At 39.1% G+C, this 22142-nt stretch overlaps 2 protein-coding genes across 26 annotated transcripts in view; one reads left to right on the forward strand and one right to left on the reverse strand.

Annotated features, from left to right (window-relative positions):
* The window catches only part of SPAG17 (sperm associated antigen 17), a 246713-nt gene extending 233518 nt beyond the window's left edge, over positions 1 to 13195 (forward strand). For 7 of the 16 annotated variants that reach the window (XR_014054588.1, XR_014054590.1, XR_014054592.1 and 4 more), the window contains exon 49: positions 13007 to 13195. The gene's annotated coding sequence lies outside the window, so the exon portion shown is untranslated. Of the gene's footprint in view, positions 1 to 8571; positions 8700 to 12970 lie in introns of all 16 variants that reach the window. The other 9 variants (XR_014054587.1, XR_014054591.1, XM_081492937.1 and 6 more) reach the window with 2 other exon arrangements.
* The window catches only part of WDR3 (WD repeat domain 3), a 38300-nt gene continuing 23300 nt past the window's right edge, over positions 7143 to 22142 (reverse strand). For all 10 annotated transcript variants that reach the window (XM_081492953.1, XM_081492949.1, XM_081492952.1 and 7 more), the window contains 13 exons: positions 21933 to 22068; positions 21148 to 21204; positions 19883 to 19983; positions 19566 to 19677; positions 19278 to 19412; positions 18959 to 19009; positions 18233 to 18298; positions 12957 to 13049; positions 12468 to 12515; positions 11721 to 11764; positions 9958 to 10086; positions 8135 to 8228; positions 7143 to 7837 (listed from right to left, as the gene is read on the reverse strand). In XM_081492953.1, the coding sequence (XP_081349079.1) occupies positions 7682 to 7837; positions 8135 to 8228; positions 9958 to 10086; positions 11721 to 11764; positions 12468 to 12515; positions 12957 to 13049; positions 18233 to 18298; positions 18959 to 19009; positions 19278 to 19412; positions 19566 to 19677; positions 19883 to 19983; positions 21148 to 21204; positions 21933 to 22068 (1222 nt within the window). In that variant the 3' untranslated portion in view covers positions 7143 to 7681. The remainder of the gene's footprint in view (positions 7838 to 8134; positions 8229 to 9957; positions 10087 to 11720; positions 11765 to 12467; positions 12516 to 12956; positions 13050 to 18232; positions 18299 to 18958; positions 19010 to 19277; positions 19413 to 19565; positions 19678 to 19882; positions 19984 to 21147; positions 21205 to 21932; positions 22069 to 22142) is intronic.

Consider the following 22142-nt stretch of genomic DNA (forward strand, 5'->3'; position numbering starts at 1 on the left):
GTCTCTCAGTCACGTCCGACTCTGTGACCCCATGGACTACAGCCCGCCAGCCTCCTCTGTCCTTGGGGATTCTCCAGGCAAGAATACTGGAGTAGGTGGCCATGCCCTCCTCCAGGGGATCTTCCCAACCCAGGGCTCAAACCCAGGTCTTCCGCTTGCAGGTGGATTCTTTACTGACTGAGCCACCAGGGAAGCCTATACACATATATATATGGCTGTGCTGGGTCTTCATTGCTACACAGTTTTTCTCTAGTTGTGGCAAGCAGGGGCTACTGTCTAGCTGTGGTGCATGGGCTCTTTATTGCGGTGGCTTCTCTTATGGTGGAGCACAGGCCCTAGAGCACGAGGGCTGCAGTTGTTTCGGTTCCCAGGCTCTAGAGCACAGGCTCAAAAGTTGTGGTGCACTGGCTTAGTTGTTCTGTGGCATGTGGGATCTTCCCGGACCAGGGATCAAACCTGTGTCTCCTGCATTGGCAAGCAGATTCTTTACCACTGAGCCACCATGAAGCCCTCCCTATGTATCCTTAAAAATTATTGAGCATCCCCAAAAGCTTTTGTTTATGTGGGTCATTTTTTATTAGTATTTACCATCTTAGAATTAAAACTGGGAAAAACTTAAAATTTATTTAAAAAAAAAACAGTACATTACTGTAAATAAATTGTTAATGGAAAATAAATTTTCCAAACAAAAATTAATAAAGGGAAGATTAAACTTTGGCAAATCTTTTAATGTTTGGCTCAGTAGAACATAGCTGGATTCTCACAGTTGCTTCGTCTTCAATCTGTCACCATATCACATATTGCAGAGTCTCTGGAAGACTCCACTGTATAGTCATGAGAGAAAAAGGCCAATAACATCTTGCATTTGTTTCTTAGGACTGCTGTAACAAGTCTGTATTTGTTGCCCAAGGCTGCTATAACTAAGTACCACAGACCAGGTGACTTAAAACAGCAGATATTTACTCTCTTGCAGTTTGGGAGGCCAGATGATTGGAATCGAGGTGTGAGCAGGGTTGGTTCCTTCTGTAGCCTCTGAGGGAGAATTTGTTCTACGACCTTAACTTCTGGTGGTTCCCAGCAATCCTTGGTGTTCCTTAGCTTATCACTCACCACTCTCATCTTTGCCCGTCTCCAGCGGCATTCTTCCCTTTGTGTTTCTATATCTCTCTCCTCATAAGATCAAAAGTTATTGGATTTAAAGTGTTAGTCTCTTTGCGACCCCATGGACTATAGCCCACCAGGCTCCTCTGTCCATGGAATTCTCCAGCCAAGAATACTAGAGTGGGTTGCCATTTCCTTCTCCAGGGATCGAACCTGCATCTCTTATGTCTCCTGCATTGGGAGGCGGGTTCTTTACCACTAGCAATACCTGGGAAGCCCATTGGATGAAAGTGAAGTCGCTCAGTCATGTCCAACTCTTTGTGACCCCATGGACTGTAGCCTGCCAGGCTCCCCAGTCCATGGGCTTCTCCAGGCAATACTGGAGTGGGTTGCCATTTCCTTCACCAGGGTATCTTCCCGACCCAGGGATCGAACCTGAGTCTCCTGCACTGCAGGCAGACTCTTTACCATGTGAGCTACCAGGGGTTCCTTATTAGATGAAGGGGCTACCCTAATCTTAAATGGGCTTCCCAGGTGGCACTAGTGGTAAAGAATCCACCTGCCAATGCAGGAGACACAAGAGATGTGGGTTTGATCCCTGGATCAGGAAGATCCCCTGGAGAAGGAAATGGCAACCCACTCCAGTCTTCTTGGCTGGAGAATCCTACAGAGGAGCCTGGCAGGCTACAGTCCATGGGGTCGCAAATAGTCAGATACGACTGAAGTGACTTAGAAGGCATGCATGTGCTAATCTTGAATAAGATAAGGGTTCATCTTAACTTGATTTCATCTGTAAAGACCCTATTTACAAATAAGGTCACATTCATAGGTCCCTGGTAGGCATGTGTTTTGTGGAGGCAAACTCAATATAGTCTACCCTCTGGTCCCCCCAAATTCACATCCATCTCACATGCAAAATACATTCAGTCCATCCCAACACTCCCCAAAGTCTTCACCTATCCTGGTGTCCTCTCCATTTCCAGACCTGTGAAACTAGGAAACAAGTTGTCAGCTTGCAAAATACTATGGTTGGATAACATAAGAAGACACTCTCCTTTTAAAAACAGAAGATGCAAAGAATTAAGCAGTCACCAGGCTAAGTCTTTGCAATGCATCAGGGCAGATTTGCTGAGGTTTCAGAGTCTGAGCACAATCATCTGTCTTGATCTGTGCTCTGGGCCAGGGACTTGCTCAGCCCCACCCTCTGGACCCTCAGAGGCCTTTTGGGTCCCACCCTCTGTCCTTAGCCTGATAAAGTATTATCCTCTGGGCAGCCCGCTTTCTGCTTATAGAAGCCCAGAAGTCTGGCAGCCTCCCTTCATTTCCTGCCTCTGTCCCCCAGGCCAAGCAGGCAGTATTTCTGCTGACAGAACATTCTCAGAAGTTTTCATTGATGTCAAGGGGGCTCCACACCATTAGGTGTGAGGGCTCTCCACGGTCCTTCCTGAATAGTCTCACCTCTGTTCCTGGCTTCTGCTGATGGTACTCATCTTGGTCACAAACCTAAGTTTTTCCACTAGGCTTTCCAGTTAACCCTTTGATAAACTCTTCAGAGCGTGCCTTAGCATATCTTGCAATACGGACAGGCTGTGAATTTCCCAAATCATCATGTTCAGGTTCCTTTTTGCTGACTGTTTCCTTCCTCAATTTATCTCTTTCCTATTGCATTTTACTATAAGCAGTAAGAAACCAGGACATGTCTTCCATATTTTGCTTGGAAACTTCAACTAAAAATCCAATTTTATTGTTTATAAGTTCTACTTTTTATCCAAAAGCAGAAGACAATTCAGCCAAGTTTTCTGCACATTGTAACAAGGATCTCTCTTCCTCCACTGTCCAATAACATGTTCTTTGTTTCCATCTGAGGTCTTACCAAAAACACCTTTCATGTTTGTATTTCTACCAACAGTGTTCACAATACAGAAATTCTCTAAGAGGCTTGAAGTGTTCTTTACTGTCCCCATCCCTTCCTTCTGAACCTTTATCAAAATTGCTTTTAATATCCATTATTTCTACCAGCAGTCTTTTCAAGGTAATCTATTAATAGAACTTTTCTATCATGCAGCTCAAAATTCTTTCAGCTTTCACCCATTACTTGATTCCAAAGTCACTTCCACATTTTTAGGTATTTGTTAAAGCAGCACTTCACTTCCCGGTACCAAAATCTGTTATTAGTTTCCTGTGTGTGTGTGATAAGTCACTTCAGTTGTGTGCGACTCTTTGTGACCCTATGGACTGTAGCCCACCAGGCTCCTCTGTCCATGGGATTCTCCAGGCAAGAATATTGGAGTGGGTAGCCACGCCCTGCTCCAGGGGATCTTCCTGACCCAGGGATCAAACCCACATCTCTTACATCTACCTGCACTGACAGGCAGGTTCTTTACCACCAGTGCCACCTGGGAAGCCCTAGATTCCTGAGGCTGCCATAACAAATGACCATCTTGGGTGGCTTAAAACAGTGGGTATTTATTCTCTTGCAGTTCAGGAGGTCTGAAACCAAGGTTTTCTGGAAGTGCTGAGGGAATTTGTTCCATGCCTTTCTCCTAGTTTCTGATGGTAGCCAGAATGCTTGGTGTTCTAAGGTTGTAGCTGCCATCACTCCAATCCCAGTCTCTGCCTCTGTCATGGGGTCTCCTTTCCTGTGAATACTCACATGGCATTCCCCTCCCGTTTCCCCTTTGGGAATCATAAGTATGTTTTTGATATATCTGTAAATCTGTTTCTGTTTTGTAATTAAGTTCATTTGCATTTTTAAAATTAGATTCTACACATGAATGATAGCTTTATCTTCCTCTTACTTCACTTAGTATGATAATCCATCCATGATGCTGCAAATGCTATTATTTCATTCATTTTTTTAAAATTTCATTCATTTTTAATGGCTGAATAATATTCCACTGTATATATGTACCACATCTTCTTTATCCATTCCTGCCAATGGATATTTAGGTTGCTTCCATGTCCTGGCTATTACAGAGTGCTGCAGTGAAACACTGGGATGCATGTATCTTTTCAAATTATGGTTTTCTCCAGATATATGCCCAGGAGTGGGACTGCAGGATCATATGATAACTCTATTTTTAGTTTTTTAAGGAACCTCCATACTGTTGTCCATAATGGTTGTACCAATTTACATTTCCACCAATAGTGTAGGAGGGTTCCCTTTTCTCCACACCCTCTCCAGCATTTATGGTGCATAGACTTTTTGACAATGGCCATTCTGACTGGTGTGAGGCAGTACCTCACTGTAGTTCTGATTTACATTGTTGATAATTAGTGATGTTGAGTACCTTTTCATGTGCCTTTTGTTTCTTTGACACAGAGCTGCATGAGCTGTTTGTATAGAGATTAATCCCATTAGTCGCTTTGTTTGCAAGTTTTCTCCCATTCTGTGGGTTATTTTTTCATTTTGTTTATGGTTTCCTTTGCTGTGCAAAAGCTTTTAAGTTAATTAGGTTCCATTTGCTTATTTTTTATTTTCCTTACTTTAAGAAGTGGATTGAAAAAGATACTGCTGCCATTATGTCAAACAGTATTCTGCCTATGTTTTCCTCAAGTTTTATAGTGTCTGGCCTTAACATTTAACTCTTTTGATACATTTTTTGTGTATTTTTGCACATGGTTGTCAGAGAATGCTCTAATTTCACTCTTTAATATGTAGCTGTCCATTACCCTTAATTCTTATAAAAGCAAATCACTGGATTTAATCTCACTTAATATGATCTCCCTCATCTTAACTAGTTTTAAATAACTTAATTCCAAATAGTGTTAGTCAGTCATGTTCGACTCTTTGTGACCCCATGGACTGTAGCAGGCTCCTTTGTCCATGGAGATTCTCCAGGCAGTACTGGAGTGGGCTGCCATTTCCTTCTCCCTAATTCCAAATAAGGTCACATTTATAGGTTTCAGGTAGACATGAATTTCTGGAGAACACTATTATACTTATCAGTTTTGAATATTTTTGACTATGCAGATTATTCTCAAAAGGGTCTTCAGACCCTAAAGGTCTGGGAACATTCTTTAGAAACCACTGATTAAGGTGTGGTTCATCTTGGTTCTAGTCCATGACTTTCACAAGTTACTCTAAACTAAAAAGTGATGAAGTTTGAAACTCTAGCTGGACTATTCTGAAAACTATAGCACAGCTTTCCAATATTCATAATGCCTGTTGGCACCAATCTATCAAAAGTAATGACGTGAATGTACCTAATAGAAACGTCTTAAATGGTACGTCTTTATGCCTCTTTGTTCATATTATCAGTTAATGATCTTAATGTTAAGTAAAATGAGTATCTTTTAAACACCTATTGTAAAGATTCTGTGGTATCTGACAGAAAACGTTTTCATCTATTTCTTTCCAATCTTTTCTACCTATGTATATATTGGAATCATTATATAGTTTTATATTGTGTATGTCTCAGAAAAAGTAACATGTTCTGTGTGTTTTTACTCTGAGCCAGTGTTAAGTACTCCAGCTGTCTGTTATCAACAGACATCATGAATGCTTATTGCTTTAAAATACTGAGCTATAAATTTCTCCATAACTCAGTAGCTTAAAGCAACAGACACTCCTGATCTCCTAGCTTGCGTGGGTAAGGAATCCAGGCATAGAGCTGTTGTTACTGTGGCTCAACTAGGGGTGAATCTGCTTTCAGCTCACTCAAACGGTCACTAGCAGGATGCAGTTCCTTGCAGGCAGTTAGATGGAGGACTGGCTGGTGTCGGAGATTGCTCTCAGGGCATCTCACAATAGGCAGCTTGTGTTTACTAGAGCAATCAAGAAGATCTGAGAGAGCATGAGCACAGCAGAATTCAGGGTGTTAATAACCTAACCTTGGAAGAGAGATCCTATTACATTTATTGTATTCTATTCTTTAGAAGCAGGTCAACAGGTCCAGCCTATGTCTCAAGGGTAGGAATTATCCAAGGGCAGCTAGCACTTGGCCTAACAAGGGATGGGCCAGTGACTGCTGTATACATCAGAGCTGCTTCCATCCCATAACCTCAGAAATAAAATGACAGGACTTAGAATATAAGGTGATGTTATCCTTAGGAGCCTTAGTCTTGTCTCAAAACTCAGGCTCTTATGAGGAAAGGGATGTATTGTAGATACTGTTTGCAGTGTATGCATTCTCAGTCATGTGTGACTCTTTGTGACCCCATAGACTGTAGCCCTCCAGACTCCTCTGTCCATGGAATTTTCCAGGCCAGAATACTACAATGGGTAGCCATTTCCTCCTCCAGGGGATCTTCCCAACCCAGGGAGGGAACCTGTGTCTCCTGCATTGGCAGGCGGACTCACTGAGCCACTGGGGAAGCCTGTTTGTAGACTAGGTGCTTCTAAGCTCCTGCCTTGTTTGGCCTGGAAAGGCTGCACAGATAGGTGAGTGGAACCCTAGATCCCAGTGACAGACACCACTGTCTCCTTGGTCACTGCCCTAGGTGCTCAGCTAGATTTCTTTGGGGTGAATGTGATTTATGATACTTGTCACTGAGAAACTCTTTAAGTAATTCCTCTTTCCGGTGGTAGGAATAACTGCCTAAAAGGTTGATTCTTCAGACTGGAATGCACCTAGAATCCATCATACTGTCTATCCTCCTGCCTCTTCACAGTGAAGTCTCAGGAACTCTATGCCTAAATTCTTTTTACTCTCATTGTTAAAAAAAATTACTACTATTTAATTCCTTACTTCAGTTCAGTGACTGTGTTATGCTTAGGAACAATAATAGACGTGCGGTTTAGGAGAGGTAAGAACTGCGTCTGAGATCGGCAAGAAAATGGTAGTACTACAACATAGTAATTTAGATGAAGTGGACAAATGCATAGAAACACACAAACTACTTAAACAGACTCAAAAAGATAGGGAAAATCTGCACTGATTTGTAACAAGGAGATCCAGTTAGTGATTTAAAAACTTCCCACAAAGAAAAGCCCAGCCCCAAAGGTATGTGTCAATTTCCTTTCCTAAAATACTGCCACCTCCCCACCACGAAGACATATATACAGCACATTAGTCACCCAAAAAGCACAGCCAAGTATCTCAGCTTGACTCTTTAATTAGAAACAAGTACTTAGAGAAGTAGAAACAGCAATTAGGATCGTCTTATATATGGGTAAGTTAAGTTTAAGGAGGCTGTTCCAGGTAACTTTTATGGTCCCTTTCAGCTCTGACAGTTCAAGACTACATTTATGGGCAGAAGGTGATCAATTACATACCTGATTATCTCAGTGGGCTGTAAAACCTAATCTGGAGAGGTAACAAATTACTCATCAAATCTTCTGACATAAATAAGGAAACATTTTGAAATGTTAAAGTTTCAACTTTAGTGAAACAATACCCAATTTACAAAGTTCTCTGCTTCATGCTGGATTACAAAGGGCACAACTCTTAGAGGGCTCCCCATTCAGAGCACAGATTTTAAACTAGTCTGTTTCAATCCAAGACACCCCTATGCTGAAATTCCTGCAGGCAGAGCTGGGAAACACATCGTGTGATCCTCTTAAAGATCACACCAACACTACTGCTGCTTAATTTGGAAGTGCTGCTCAAGCAAAGGTTGGAAAAGGCACATTTCAGTTCTAAGTCACTGTTAAAATCAGCTTCTCCCTCTTTTTCCTCTTCCTCTTCTTTTCTTCCAAGTGGCTGGTAGCATCAGCAAAAAACATAACTTCACTTTTCGCTTCACATTCCCTCTTGAGATAATCGAGACCTGCCATGTTGAAGCCAATAACATCCTGAGGAAGAACAGAAGAGAGGTTAAATGAACTTCCCCTCACTTCAGTTCAGCGTCACAGCGTATGTGAGTCAGAGGAATCAAAGCTTCATGTGTTGTTATCCATCCCTCCCCAAGGTCTTTTCCCATCTTTTTTTCCTTATGTCTACCAGCTCCAACAGAAACCTCATCTTAAATATGTATGTATGTCAGGCCAGTATCACCAAAGACTGAGCACAGCACACCATGCTACTTTAAGTCACGTATACACCAGAATCTCCCCCTCTTATTCTGTGGCTACCTCTACAAAGATACTTACCCGGACTTGGCGGACTTTTGAAATGGTTGTTTCCTTTAATTTTTCAATCACTGGCACAAGCATTTGGTTGCTAGTGATCTGGCCAAAGTGAATCCTAATAGAAAAATAACACCAAGCATTGTCACAAAGAGTAGTGGTTTTGGCTATACCTCCTAGAACCAGCAACGAAGCAAATGTCAAAGCAAAAAACAAAAAAAAATCATTTCACCCATCATGGGAATATAGAAATGCTTCTAGCAAAAAAAGCTAAAGAAGTTTCTTCCCTGCTATTCAGTTCTATCTAATAATTTTAAAACCTAGTGTCCTAACATCTAAAAAGCTGACTTTTCCCAGCAATCTATCAAGTGGCCACAGATTTTTAACAACAGTATTCTATGGGGATTTCAGAGGGAAAATGAGCCTTCTAAGAAACACTAACTCAAAGATTTATATTTCAGAAAAAAAAAAGAGAGAGAGATGATCAAACTCTGACCAAGAGTACCAACATGCCCTGGATGACTTCATGCTTTTTAACTTCCATGTTCACCCTCATCCACAGCTGTGACCTGCCATATCTACCTGTGAGGTAGCACCCATCTACAACCCCAATATGCTAGAAATATCCAGTGTTTCTCTTAGAATCAGTAACCCTGACTCAACATATGCCACAGCAATAAGAAATACACTGTAAACGTGTATATCTTCATTAGCTACTATCCTGAAAGAAAGAAAAAGGAACGAAGGGTTAAGGTTCATGAAAAAATGCCAATTTACCAAGTACACCACTTTCTTTTAATTTCTTGGTATTGGCTGAGCAGTTTCACTGTTTTCCTAACAGCATTTTAAGGAATGTCCAAATTTGCCAATATTCTTGTTCTCTTATACAACAGCTTGAGACTGGGGGCAGAGTGGGCGATAAGAATGTATTGTGTGTGCGTGCTAGTCACTCAGTCACGTCTGACTTTCCATGACCCCATGGAGTGCAGCCCACCAGGCTCCCCTGTCCATGGGATTCTCCCGGCAAGAATACTGGAGTGGGCTGCCATTGCCTTTACCAAGAATATACTAAGCCTTTGTAAATACATTTTTCCTGTTACATATTTAATACAAATTCTTCCTATAATGTAATGAACATTTTCTTTATGTTTCTTGAGTGCTTAGTTGCTCAGTTGTGTCCGACCCTGTGGTTCCATGGACTGCAGCCTGCCAGGCCCCTCTGTCCATGGGGTTTCCCAGGCAACAATACTGGAATGTGTAGTCATTCCCTTCTCCAGGGCATCTTCACAACCCAGGGATTGAAGCCAGGTCTCCTGCATGGCAGGCAGATCCTTTACTATCCAAGCTACTGGGGAAGCAGTTATGTTTCTTAGTTCCCTCCCAATATGCCACTGCTCTTCCATTTGTACTTTGTAGAGGCCTGGGAAATAAGCTGACTACTCTTTAAATTCTCTTATGGAAACAAAACCAAACCATTTAAACAGTTAAAAAAGAAACACCACCGAAGGAGACTAGTCATTCAGGGATGGGCTTTCAGCAGCCTACCCAGAACCAGGGCCACTGCCTTAGACTGCAACTTGGAGACCCTCCGCCTGCCTGAGCATCCTGAGCAGCGTAGTACCTCCTGTTACTTCAAGAAGTGCGTCATCACTATCAGCACTTTATGAGCAAGACTGACACCAAAGGATAAGAAATAATCTGTGTTGGGCAGTCCTGAAATTCCTAACAGTCTCTGAAAGTGAAGTGTCACATTTCTTAATTGCAAAGCATGGACAGAGCTTCAGGTGAGGTACTACTGGAGGAGTTATGCTCATGAGACATGATGTTCTTTTGGGAAAGGACGTTACCTGAGGAGGAAGAAGAGGCACCTACACAGGAGTTCAATATCGGAGCCCTGCTGGATGAATTCATTAAAGAGCCTGAGAATATCTGGGACGTAAGAGAAAGGCAGCACAAGTAGAGATTCTTCCAGCTCGCTGGAGAGGGAAAAATAAACATTAACAATGCCATGTTTCTTTACATGGTCAATTTAAAAATCTTTTCCCAATTTTTTTCTTCTACTTTTATATACTTCAATAGATCTTACCCATCCAGAGTTATTATCTACATTATGGATGGCTAATGGCTCTCTTATCAATGTTTTATTTTTCTTATATTTAGTATTTTAACCTAGTTGATGCATTTTGGTCCATAGCAATGTAGGAGAATCTTTTTTTCTTTCAGATAACTCATTTCTTCAAAGCTTTTTATTGAATATCCTATCTTTGTATGATACTTCTTTTACGATTTCTTGAGTCCTTCTATATGACAGAGTCTGCTTCAGGGCTTTAGAGTCTGTTTTGATGATTGATTCTGACAATCCTGTACTGTTTCAATTTTGTTGTTTTTATAGTTCTTTAATCTCTTTCTTGTTCTGGGTTGTTTACTTTTCTTAAGCTAGTTCTATTATCATTCCATCAATTCCAATTAGAATTCTCAAGAGGATTTCAATTGGGATCACAAACCTATAGGTTAGCTTAAGAAAAACTAAATCTTTAAACAGAGTCTTCCCATCTATGAATGCACCCTACCTCCATTAATCTAAATTCTACTTTACATTTTTCTAGCAAAGTTTCATTATCTTAGGTTCTATATAATTCTCATATGGGACATATTCAGATATTGTGATTTGTTATAAAAATAATAACTAAGTAGGTCAAACTCAAATAAAACCAAAAGATAAATCACAAACAAGAAACATTAATCCAAAAATGACAAAAGATATAAAAAAAAAACTTAACCAGTAAGAAAAACATTTATAAAGCACAAGAATGTGAAAGTAAAAATTCACAGGATAAAATACAAATGGCCGACAAATATAATAAAATTTTAACTTTGTTCATTAAAAATGAAAATGATATAATACCACTTTTTGCCTCTCAAACCAGCAAAGAATTTTTAAAAGCCTGGTGAAAGTCATTACAGGCACTCTGGAAAGTAACCAACATAAACCTTTGAAAAGTTCATGTCCATTAATTAGTTAATAGACTGCTAGGATCGTTAAAATAATCAATGAGGATGGCAAAGATTTATATGTCAACGTGTTCACTGAAGTAGTATTAATAATAGCAAAACCCTTATGCAACACCTAATAGTAATTATATATACAATGGAATATTTTGAATTAATTCAATGATGTGTTTCTGAAGAATATTACGAACGTGAGCAAATGGTCAGGAACTATCCTGTGAAAAAGGACAGGATATAAAAATGTATACATATGATTTCAACTCTGTACATATACAGAAAACAATTCAAAGGAAATACACAACAAAAAATGTTAATAGTTGGTACCTCTGACTGAATGGCAAATAATCTCATTACCTATGATGTAAAGTAGCACTGCCCTTCATTTGTCCTTAAAAGTATCTCCTTTCATGTTTTAGGAGGAGCCTTCTAGTTCTAATTCAAAAAGAACATTATAATGATATTATTTTCCATCCAAGTTTTGACACAGTTAATGCTCTAAGGAAGATAACCATCAATTAATCATCAATTATAATGTACTTATCTCATGTTCAGTAAATGGTGTTAGCTGCCAACTTACAATAATCTGTGCACTGACACTCACCTGGATTTGATTCCTTTAAAAATCTCCAACACATAAGCTGAAGGCTAGAATGGAAGTGTGACAGCATTAGTGATACTTCTGTTTCTTAACTGAAGCCCTCTAATCTCTCTCTCCTAAAAACCAGGGATCTCTCTCAGGAGAAACCATGTTCTAAAAACGGCAATATGTGCATGGGCTTAGACTGAGTCAGATCTGGGTTCACAATCTGACTCTACCACTTGCCAACTATGTTCCCTTCAATCTGTAAGTCAGGACAGTCTCCTGTCTATAAAATGAAGACACTGACATGTATTACTATTGTGATGGATGAAAGGTGAAAGCAAAGTATTGAGTAATTAAAGATTACTAGAAGTATATATTGTCCCATTATTCTCCCTCTCTCCTCTTTTATCTGACTGATTTGTAGCAACTTTCTGTCCAAAAACTTCAGTTTCAACAAACAGAATCTTCAGAGAACACTTTGGATACTAAACACAAATAAGCACCAAAAGAAAACAAAAACAAAAAAAAACCAGTCCAGTCCAACCAGAAAAGACAACTTGAAAGTTACACTACAACAGTCCTTTTGAAATACAAAATATCCTAAAGGATTCCAACATTCAACAAAGATTTTTAACAAAAAATTATTTCCCAATATGTCAATTCTCAAATCTAATGCCTCTTCACTTCCTCTCTTGTGCCTGCCTGAATTTAACCTTAGAATGGTGGTTAAACCTTAAGGGGGAAACCATTAAACATTCTACTTACAGAGATATTGCCATAAGCCATCAGGATGGGGTTGATGGGAAGAGGAACCTATGAAGAAATGATTAAATCAAGTCATTAAAAAATAAGCCTTTGATAGTGCTTATCAGCAGGCAGGGTCATAACAGTATTTTATAATTCTGGAGGAGACCCTAAAAACTGATGCTAAAGAATTATTATTTAAGAATATATTTTTAGTTTCAACAGGGCTTATGAATGAGTCTGGGTAATACATTTCATCTAGAAGTCCAAAATGGCTCACCAGCCTCCCAAACTAAAGCAGGAACCTGAGTTTCCAACTCAATACAGTAATCACCTCGATTTCAAATCAACTATACCTGGCTTTTTATTAAGATAGAGCTTCTCAATTCTTTCTTTCTAATGTTTGAATTAGAAAAGATTATATCACATCTATACAAATGATGTTTTTTCCTCAGCAATTATCTCTGTAAATAAATGTTACTCAGAATGTAACTTAATGAACTGTCTTACCTCTTTCCCTGCAGCTTTACAGATGGCTTTGTGCTCTTTCATTTTTGCAGTTTCTTCTCGGTACAGCTCAACAGCCTCCATGATCCTCTCAGCCTACACAGACGATGACAAAGAATGGAAGTCATCACAATACACTCATCATCCCACAACACTGCAAATGGAAGGCCTGATGAAAAGCTATCAAATTAAACTGCTTGAATCACTTTAATAAAGATGTGCCAAGAGTGTGCCAAACAGCATTCAAAGATGTCTTTGGCTTTTGTTTTTTAATTTACCAGGAGACTAAGTGTTGTGAATTCAGGTGAGACTATAGTGGACACCTTGAGCAGGGCAGCTCCCAGGTGCACCTGAGATCAAACCATCCTTTCTTAGAAACCACACACTGATTAAACAGATTCAGCACTACTCATGTCCTTGGTTACAAGAGAAGAAAAAAGAGATTATGATCTCCATCTATAAATTTCATCAATCTTTTTGCCACAAAAGGGCTATTTGGTTAGGATCTTTTTAAAAATGAGATACGGAGCAGTGATCAAGATGGCGGAGTAGAAGAACATGAAGCTCACCTCCTCCCACAAATACATCAAAAACACATCTACCGTTGAACTATTCTCACAGAATATCTACTGAACGCTGGTAGGAGACTTCAGACCTCTGAAAGAATAAGAAAATCTCCAAATAAACATAACCAGTAGAACAAAAGACAAAAGAAAGTGAGAAAGGAACTGGGTTGGGACCTGTACCCCAGGGAGGGAGCTGTGAAAGAGGAAAGCTTCCTGCACCCTGGGAAGTCCCCTCACTAGTAGGAGGTCAGCCAGGACACAGGGAGAGCTTCAGAGCCTCAGAGGAGAATACAGCAACTGGTTTGCAGCAGCTAGAATAGAGAGAGCTCTGCACAGAGGATCAGTGCCACCCCTCTACACTCCCAGCCTGAGACATGTGTCCACTGGTCCATGTGAGGGCTAGGTGTGGAAGCTTGGGCTTCAGAGATCATACTCAGGAAGAAGACTGGGGTGGGCTGTGCAAAAACAGTCTAAAGGGTCTGGAGTCTAGTGCAACCACTGTTGTGTGGCAGTGTGCAACGGGAGGCATGGTATCCACCCTACAGCCTTTTTCTCTGAGGGACCTCTCAGGCTGTAGGACACTGCCTACATGAGCTCCAGGAGTGGTAGTGAGCTGCCACAATGCCCCTGGCTTCAGGAGTGGTTGCCAGCCACCTCTAGTCCCATTGTGTGCTCCAGGGGTGTGCCTGAGCCACCACTGCCACTGAGAACCCAGTACACCATATGCTGCATCTGCACACCCCTTATCGAGGGGATAATGGCCAGCACACACTGAGGAAAGAGGCAACAGGCATCCACACTAAAAACAGTCCTTGCACCAAAAATATTAAACCCACACAAGCTACACAGGGATGATCTCACATATAAATAGCCCTGCAAGACCACAGTAACAGACCTCTTCAGTCTAACAGACAACAACTTAAAGGAACTACCAATTATGAAGAGGAACCAAGAAAAATAAGAAAACTCATTTTTTGAGACAAAAACTGAACTAAACACAATAAGAGCAGAATAAATAATGCAGAATAAGTGACCTGGAAAAAAGATGGAAATCACCCAACCAAGACAATAGACAGCCAAATAAAAGAAATGAAAGCAATATAAGAGATCTATGGGATAATAAAGTGTGCCAATCTACACAAAATACAGCTCCAGAAGGGGAAGAAAGAGAAAAGGGGATTGAAAATGTATTTGAAGAAATTATGGCTGAAAACTTCCCAAACCTAAAGAAACAAATATGCATGTACAAGAAGCACATAGGGGCCCTAATAAAGTAAACCCAAACAGACCTACACCAAGATGTACTTAATAAAAATGGCAAAATGAAGAGGATTCTCAAGGCAGCAAGAAAAAAAAAGTTCATCACAAGGGAACTCCCATAAGGCCATCAGCTGATTACTCTACAGAAGCACTGCAAGCCAGAAGGGAGTGGCAAGATATATTCAAAGTTCTAAAAGAGAAAAATCTGCATCCTAGGATATTCTACCCAGCAAGATTATATTTAGAATAGAAGGAGATAATAAAGAATTTCTCAGACAAGCAAAAACTAAAAGAATTCAGCAATACTAAATCCATCCTAAAACAAATATTAAAGGTCTTCTCTAAATAGAAAACTAGTAAGAATAGATAGGAAAGAGAAAAATCACAACTGGAAAGTAAGTCACTTCAATAAGCCAATGTATAGATTAAAGAAAAAAAAGAAAACGTTTTTGTGAAAGTGATGGTAACTACAATGAGCAGCAAAAAGATGAAGATGTGAAAGAGGACATCAAAAATCATAAACTGTGGGACAGGAGAGTAAGAAAATGCAGGGGGGTTTTTTTTGTTTTTTTTTTTTTACACTTCCTGGAATGGGTTTGATCTATATGACTACCAACTGAAGCAAGTAGATATAGGGTGGGGTCCACATACTTGAAACACAGGGCAACTTCAAAGTATACACTCGATTCACAAATACCAAAAAGAGAACATAATCAAAAGGGAAACAAACCACAAAAGAACAACACAAAGAAAAAGAGACAAAGAAAAAATGTAAAATTAATATGAAAACATGGTTAAAATGACCATAATCATGTATCAATAATTACCTTAATTATCAACGTTGGACTAAATGCTCCAATCAAAAGACAGAGTGGAAGAGTGGATTAAAAAAAAAAAGCTACATTATGCTGCCTGCAAGAGATCTACTTTAGGGCAAAGGACACATATAGATTGAAAGTGAGGGCATGTAAAAAAGATAGCCCACGCAAACACAAATGACAAGAAAGCGTGGGTTGCAATACTCATATCAGACAAAATAGACTTTAAAAAAAGGCCATAAAGAAAGAGAAGGACACTATGTAATAAAAAGATCAACACAGGAAAAGGATTTTATACTTATCAACATATATGCAGCCAATGTATAGGTGCACCCAAATATATAAAATAAGCACTAGTAGACTTAAAGGGATAAACTGACAAAAATATAGTAATAGGAGATTTTAACACCCCACTCACATCAATGGACAGATCTTTCAGAAAGATCAATAAAGCAAGAGATTCTAAATGATACAACAGAATAGATTTAATTGATAGTTTCAGGACATTACTTACAAAACAACCAGAACACCTTTCAAATTCACAATCCAAAAATAAAGTACTTAGCAGTAGACCCGACCAAGGAAATTAAAGACTTACACACTGACGATCATAAACTGTTAATAAAGAAAACTGAAGAGGATTCAAAGAAATGGAAAGATATCCCATGCTCCTGGACTGGAAGAATTAATATTGTTAAAATGGCCACACTACCTAAGGCAATTTACAGATTTAAAGTGATCCCTATCAAGTTACCCATGACATTTTTCACTGAATAAATAATCCTAAAATTTATATGAAACCATAAAGATCCAGAAATGCTAAAGCAATCCTGAAGAAAAAGAACAGAGCAGGAGGCAGACTTCAGACAATACTTTTGCACAAAGCTGCAGTAATCAAAACAGTGTGGTACTGGCACAAAAACTGTTCCATATGGATCAATGGAACAGAACAGAGACTCAGAAATAAACCCACACATACACAATCAATTAATCTTCAACAAAAGAGGCAAGAACATATAATGGGAAAAAGTCTTCAGCAAGTGTTGGGAAGTTGGACAGTTGCATGTAAATCAAAGTTAGAACACACCCTCTCACCATACACAAAAGTAAACTCAAGATGTCTTAAACATTTAAAACATAAGACATGACACCACGGAACACCTGGAAAAGATTATAGGCAAAATATTCTCTGACATAAACTGTACCAATGTTTTCTTAGGTCAGTCTCCCAAGGCAATAGAAATAAAAAACAAACGAGACAAACTTTAGCATAGCAAAGGAAACCATAAAAAAACAAAAACAAAAAGACAACCTACAGAATGGGAGAAAATATCTGCAAATGATGTGACAGACAAGGGCTTAATTTCCAAAATACACAAACAGCTCCTACAACTCAACAACAAACAACCCAATCAAAAAATGGACAGAAGATCTAAAGAGACATTTCTCCAAAGAAATACGGATGGTCAGTAGGCACAAGAAAAGATGCTGAGCACTGCTAATTATCAGTGAAATGCAAATCAAAACTACAATGAGGTACCACCTCACACTGGTCAGAATGGTCATCATTAAAAACTCTACAAATAACAATTACCGGAGAGAATGTGGAGAAAATGGAACCCTCCTACACTGTTGGTGGAAATGTAAATTGGTACAGCCACTACAGAAAACAGTATGGAGGTTCCTCAGAATACTAAAAATCAAATTACCATATGATCCAGCAATCCCACTCCTGGGCATACAACCAAACAAAACTAATCTAAAAAGATATACACAACCCTATGTTCATAGCAGGACTATCCACAAAAGCCAAGACATAGTTAACAACCTAAATGTCCACTGACAGATGAATGGATAAAGATGATGTGGTACATATATAAAGTGGAATACTACTCGGTCATAAAAAAGGAGGAAATAGTGCTATTTGCAGCAACATGGATGCAATTAGGAATTATCATACTAGGTAAGTCAGAAAGAGAACGATAAATACCATATAATATTACTTATATGTGGAATCTAAAATATGACAAACGAACCTATCCATGAAACAGACTCAGGGACATGGAGAATAGATTCATAGTTGCTTTGGGAGAGGGATGGAATGGCAAACTGGGGTTAGCAGATGTAAGCTACTGCATATGGAATGGATAAACAACAAGGTCCTACTGTATAGCACAGAGAATTACACTCAGTATCCTATGATAAACCATAATGGAAAAGAATATGAAAAAGAATGTGTGTGTATATATACATATATATAACTGAAGGTGTATAACTGAATCACTTTGCTATACACCATAAATTAACACTGTAAATCAACTATACTTCAATTTAAAAAAAGTCTGTAATAAAAAAAGCAAACAAAAAAACCCCACTTATTGCTAAGCCCACCCCTGTGGTTCAGATTCAGTAGGTCTGGGGGCTCCACTCTGAGAACTACTGCCATAAAGTAAAGAGATTAGACTAGGGGCTCTTAAGGCTTATTTGGTGATTTTAGGGTCAAATATGGGAACAGGGCAATTTCATGCTGTTTTTATTTCTTGTAATTATTTCCTTTGTTTTTCTTTAGATTTTAATAAAATACTTTTTGGAAATAAAAAATTAAAATGAGATACAACATTCTATATTGACTTACTGCTTTGACTGTTTCAATAGTTTTCTTTCCAGTGAAGTAATTGTCACCTTGAGTCTCTCCTGGAACCTGCCAGAAACAAAGAGATCCTTTTAACATAATACTGATAGGTGTTAAAAAACCAACAAATTAATCTTATATCCAGAAAAGAACAGACATACTACGTTATGATGATTGTTGTTACACTGTGTTATCAGCTACCATTAACGGAGAAATTAGTAAGTGCCAGTGAAAGAAAATGAAGTGTTAGTCACTCAATCATGTCCAACTCTTTGCAACCTCTTGAACTCCTTTATCCATGGAATTCTCCAGAAAAGAATACTGGAGTGGGTTGCCATTCTCTTCTCCAGGAGAAAGTGCCAGACACTATGTTAAATGTGTTACATGCATTATCATAAGAATACTCTGCTCTACAACACATGATTAAAGAGATTGCTTAATTTCTCGATTTTTTTCTGATTTTTGATTTACAGTGAAACAGTTCCCTAAAGCCTCCCTTAAAAAAAAAAAAAAAGCCAGAATGACAATCATTCAATACCAAGTCATTTGTCCCATAAAATCAGGATATACAGTTGAATTAAGAAGGACTACACATTCTTTCCCATATCAGCTACAGATGACTTTGGCATCTAGCCCCAGTCCTAATTCCATTAGAAATTCTTGAAATTACAGTAAATGCCAGTAAGATAAGACAGGGCACAGTATGAGGATCCCGAAAGATCTGCTTACTGCTGGTTGGTCTTCTTTGGCCACACTCTCTTCATATTCTGCTTCCCTTTGCTGTCAAGAGATGGATATGAATTAATCTCAAAGATAAAACATGATCACTATGTGAAGTAAGACAGTGAGAAGCTGCTTCTTTCACAATCCAACCCCCTCACGGGATCTTTATCTCCACTTGGCTGCCCAAATGGTGTCGGCAGTCTTGGAAACATCTTCTGGAGGCCAGTGGCCTAGCATCGAATGTGAGGTGTGACAGAACTAGACAGGAACCTTCAGCCAAGACAGCGTGTCAGGGACTGATACCCACCAAGCCTGAAGTCCTTACCATCTCCTTTTCTTCCTCAAGAATAAGAGGCTCCCTTGTTCTCTCCCAAAGTCTCAGAGATTTGTCATGGGATGATGATACAACATAGTCCCCATTGGGGCTTACAGCCAAGCACCATATTTCCTGGTGGTGCCCCTGCAGAGAGTAAAGACAAAACCAAAAATCCTGAGTAAGAATACCTTATTCATAGACTGCTACATGATCAATGTAGCAGTGGGAAATGGGAAATCAATGCTCAACCTTAAAAGAAGTTAAGTACTGAGCACGTGAAAGCAGGCAAGAGGTTACCTCTAGAGTCTGTATGTGTTCAAATTTGTCTGCATCCCACTGTTTAATCTTACGGTCTTTCCCAGCAGTGAAGAAGAGGTGAGACTTGGGCACAAACCTTAGGTACATCACACTGAAAAGTGAGAGAAATACTAAAGCGTCATCAATTTCCTCAATATTAGTCTTAAACACACATAAATAGCTTTTGGACAGTTAGTTCTAGAGTTTTATTAATAGAATTTTAAATTTCTGACTATCTGAGAACACTAAAAGATGCTCCTAGGAAATGACACTGATAGGTAACTCAACAGGAGGTCTTTGAAAAGATGACAATCTACCTGTCATCATGGGCAAACAGAGACTTATGGCAGTCCCCAAAGTCCAGACCCCAGATTTTCACATTCCTGTCTGCAGAGCCAGTTGCTATCAGTGCTCCATCCTAGAAGGAAGAGAAGTGAAACATTACCAGATCATCTGAAACCCTGATTAGATAGAGAAAAGCTAATCAGAACATTTATCCCATTTCTTTAAAAAATGTCAATGTCAGCACCGAAAAATTAATTTCATCTCTATCAAGAGCACCCACATCCTTGCTTTTACCTACAAATCTACTTAAAAATCTTGTTAAGTGAGCAAGAACTGTGTGGCTTAGATGTTTCTGGTCCTGCTACAGGGCAGTGTTGTGCTTTGATGTAGGTTATCTGTTTACTTTGTTAAAACTGATAGAATAAAGACTCTCTAATCTCTGTCACAGTTTGATAGAGTTTGGGGGGAGAAAAGAGGAAAAGAGAAGAATGAGCCTGGGAAAGAAGCTACTAGAATGCTTACGACCTAGACATTTTTATGCCATGTCTCCTATCACTGTTTCTCTTCTATTTTAGCACCTAGTTCAAATGGCTGTCAACGTAAGAAGAAAAATATTTTCTGACCCCAATTTATTCTGTTCATGCACATAGGTAGGGCAGGTGGCCAGTTCCTTTTACACAGACTAGATTTTTTTTTAATTTTTAATTGGAAGATAATTGCTTTACAATATTGTGTTGGCTTCTGCCACACATCAACATGAATCAGCCACAGGCATACATATGTCCCCTCCCTCTTGAACCTCCCTCCCACCTCCCAGCCCGGCCCACCCTTCTGTACTGCTACTCCTAATCATAACTAGACACTGCAAAACATATGAGTTTGGTCAAGAGACTAAAAGTATACACAGCGAAAAATACCATAAATATTGCAAAGTTCCATTTTCCACATGAGCATTATTATACTTCAGAACAAAGCAGGAATGCCTTTTTGAAAGTCCTTCACAATTTAGGGTATTCTACCAATTATGGTACTTTAGACAAGAAAATACTATTTGGGGAATCCAAACCAGGTAGTTAGTTATGAGGATTAATTCAGGTATCTGTGAAAACATTCTAAAAGGATTAGAGATATATATTTAAGGTATGATAATAGTAAATATTTTTATAATTTTTTTTAGGATAGTCAGTTATACACCTGACTGAAAAACACTAAAATGAAGCTATCAAGCCAAGAATGAGAAAGTGCTTTAGAAAAGATAACTTGTTACTGAGAAACTATTTAAATAAATTTTACTTACATAAGAGATGTCCATACATATGACAGGCAGTTTGTGTCCATATAGTGAGAGAAAAAACTAAATATTAAAAAAAAAAAGAATATAAATAACTCATGTCTGTCTATAAAATGCAGACATAATTTATTATATGTATATCTAAACTATAACTTTAAATACAGTGCTAAACACTGTCCTGGATTGCTTTATGTCTGTATTTCAAAGACAACAACAAACCAGTGAAGGTCACTTGTACCCATACAACTTAGCATACAAACCCTGCATGCTCTTGCCAAGAACACTGCAGTATAGTGGAGCCCGTGATGCTGCTGAGGCCTACTCCCTCAGTCAGAACACAGCACAGAGATGTTCTCTGGATCTCTTAGCTAAAGAGTCTTGGAAGCACTTGGTTCACAACAGTACCTCCAGGCCTAATACAGTTCCACCGAGACTCTGGGTGTAGAGCCCAGTAATCCATATTTTTAAAAGCAACCCAAATGATCCTGATGTACCGCGAAGTGTGAGATCACTGCCTAGGACAGCTAGCAATGCTCTTAAAACTACTGGCTACAAGAGGATTTCCTGTTCACAGATTTTTCTGAACATGTGAAATGTAACTTGCTTTAAACAAAATTTATGAACCAAAGGATTCTTTCAGAAGTCCAGCCTTCCTAGTGCACTTGCAATGTTTTGATTCACAAACAAGCTTTCAAAAAGATACTACTGCTAGAAATAGTCAAGGCCACTTCTCTATAGTCTCAACCCAAGTTCAGTCAGAAAGAAAATACCCATAGGCATAACCATTGTACCTTTAAAGTGTCAACATAGAAAATTTTCACAGTACAGTCCAGCAAAGACACGGCCAACAGCTTTTGATTGGGAGAGTAACTGACACACAGAACTTCTTCATCCAGTTGCAAGGTTCGGGTTTGCTTCACAGAAAGCCTAGCATCACAGAAAGCATCGAGAAAAATGAGTATTCTACAAAGGTAGACAAAGTCTCCCAAGACCCTCTAGAG

Source organism: Giraffa tippelskirchi, chromosome 5, assembly GCF_054371585.1.
Source record: "Giraffa tippelskirchi isolate mGirTip1 chromosome 5, T2T-mGirTip1v1.2.pri, whole genome shotgun sequence".
NCBI classification, from domain to species: Eukaryota; Metazoa; Chordata; class Mammalia; order Artiodactyla; family Giraffidae; genus Giraffa; species Giraffa tippelskirchi.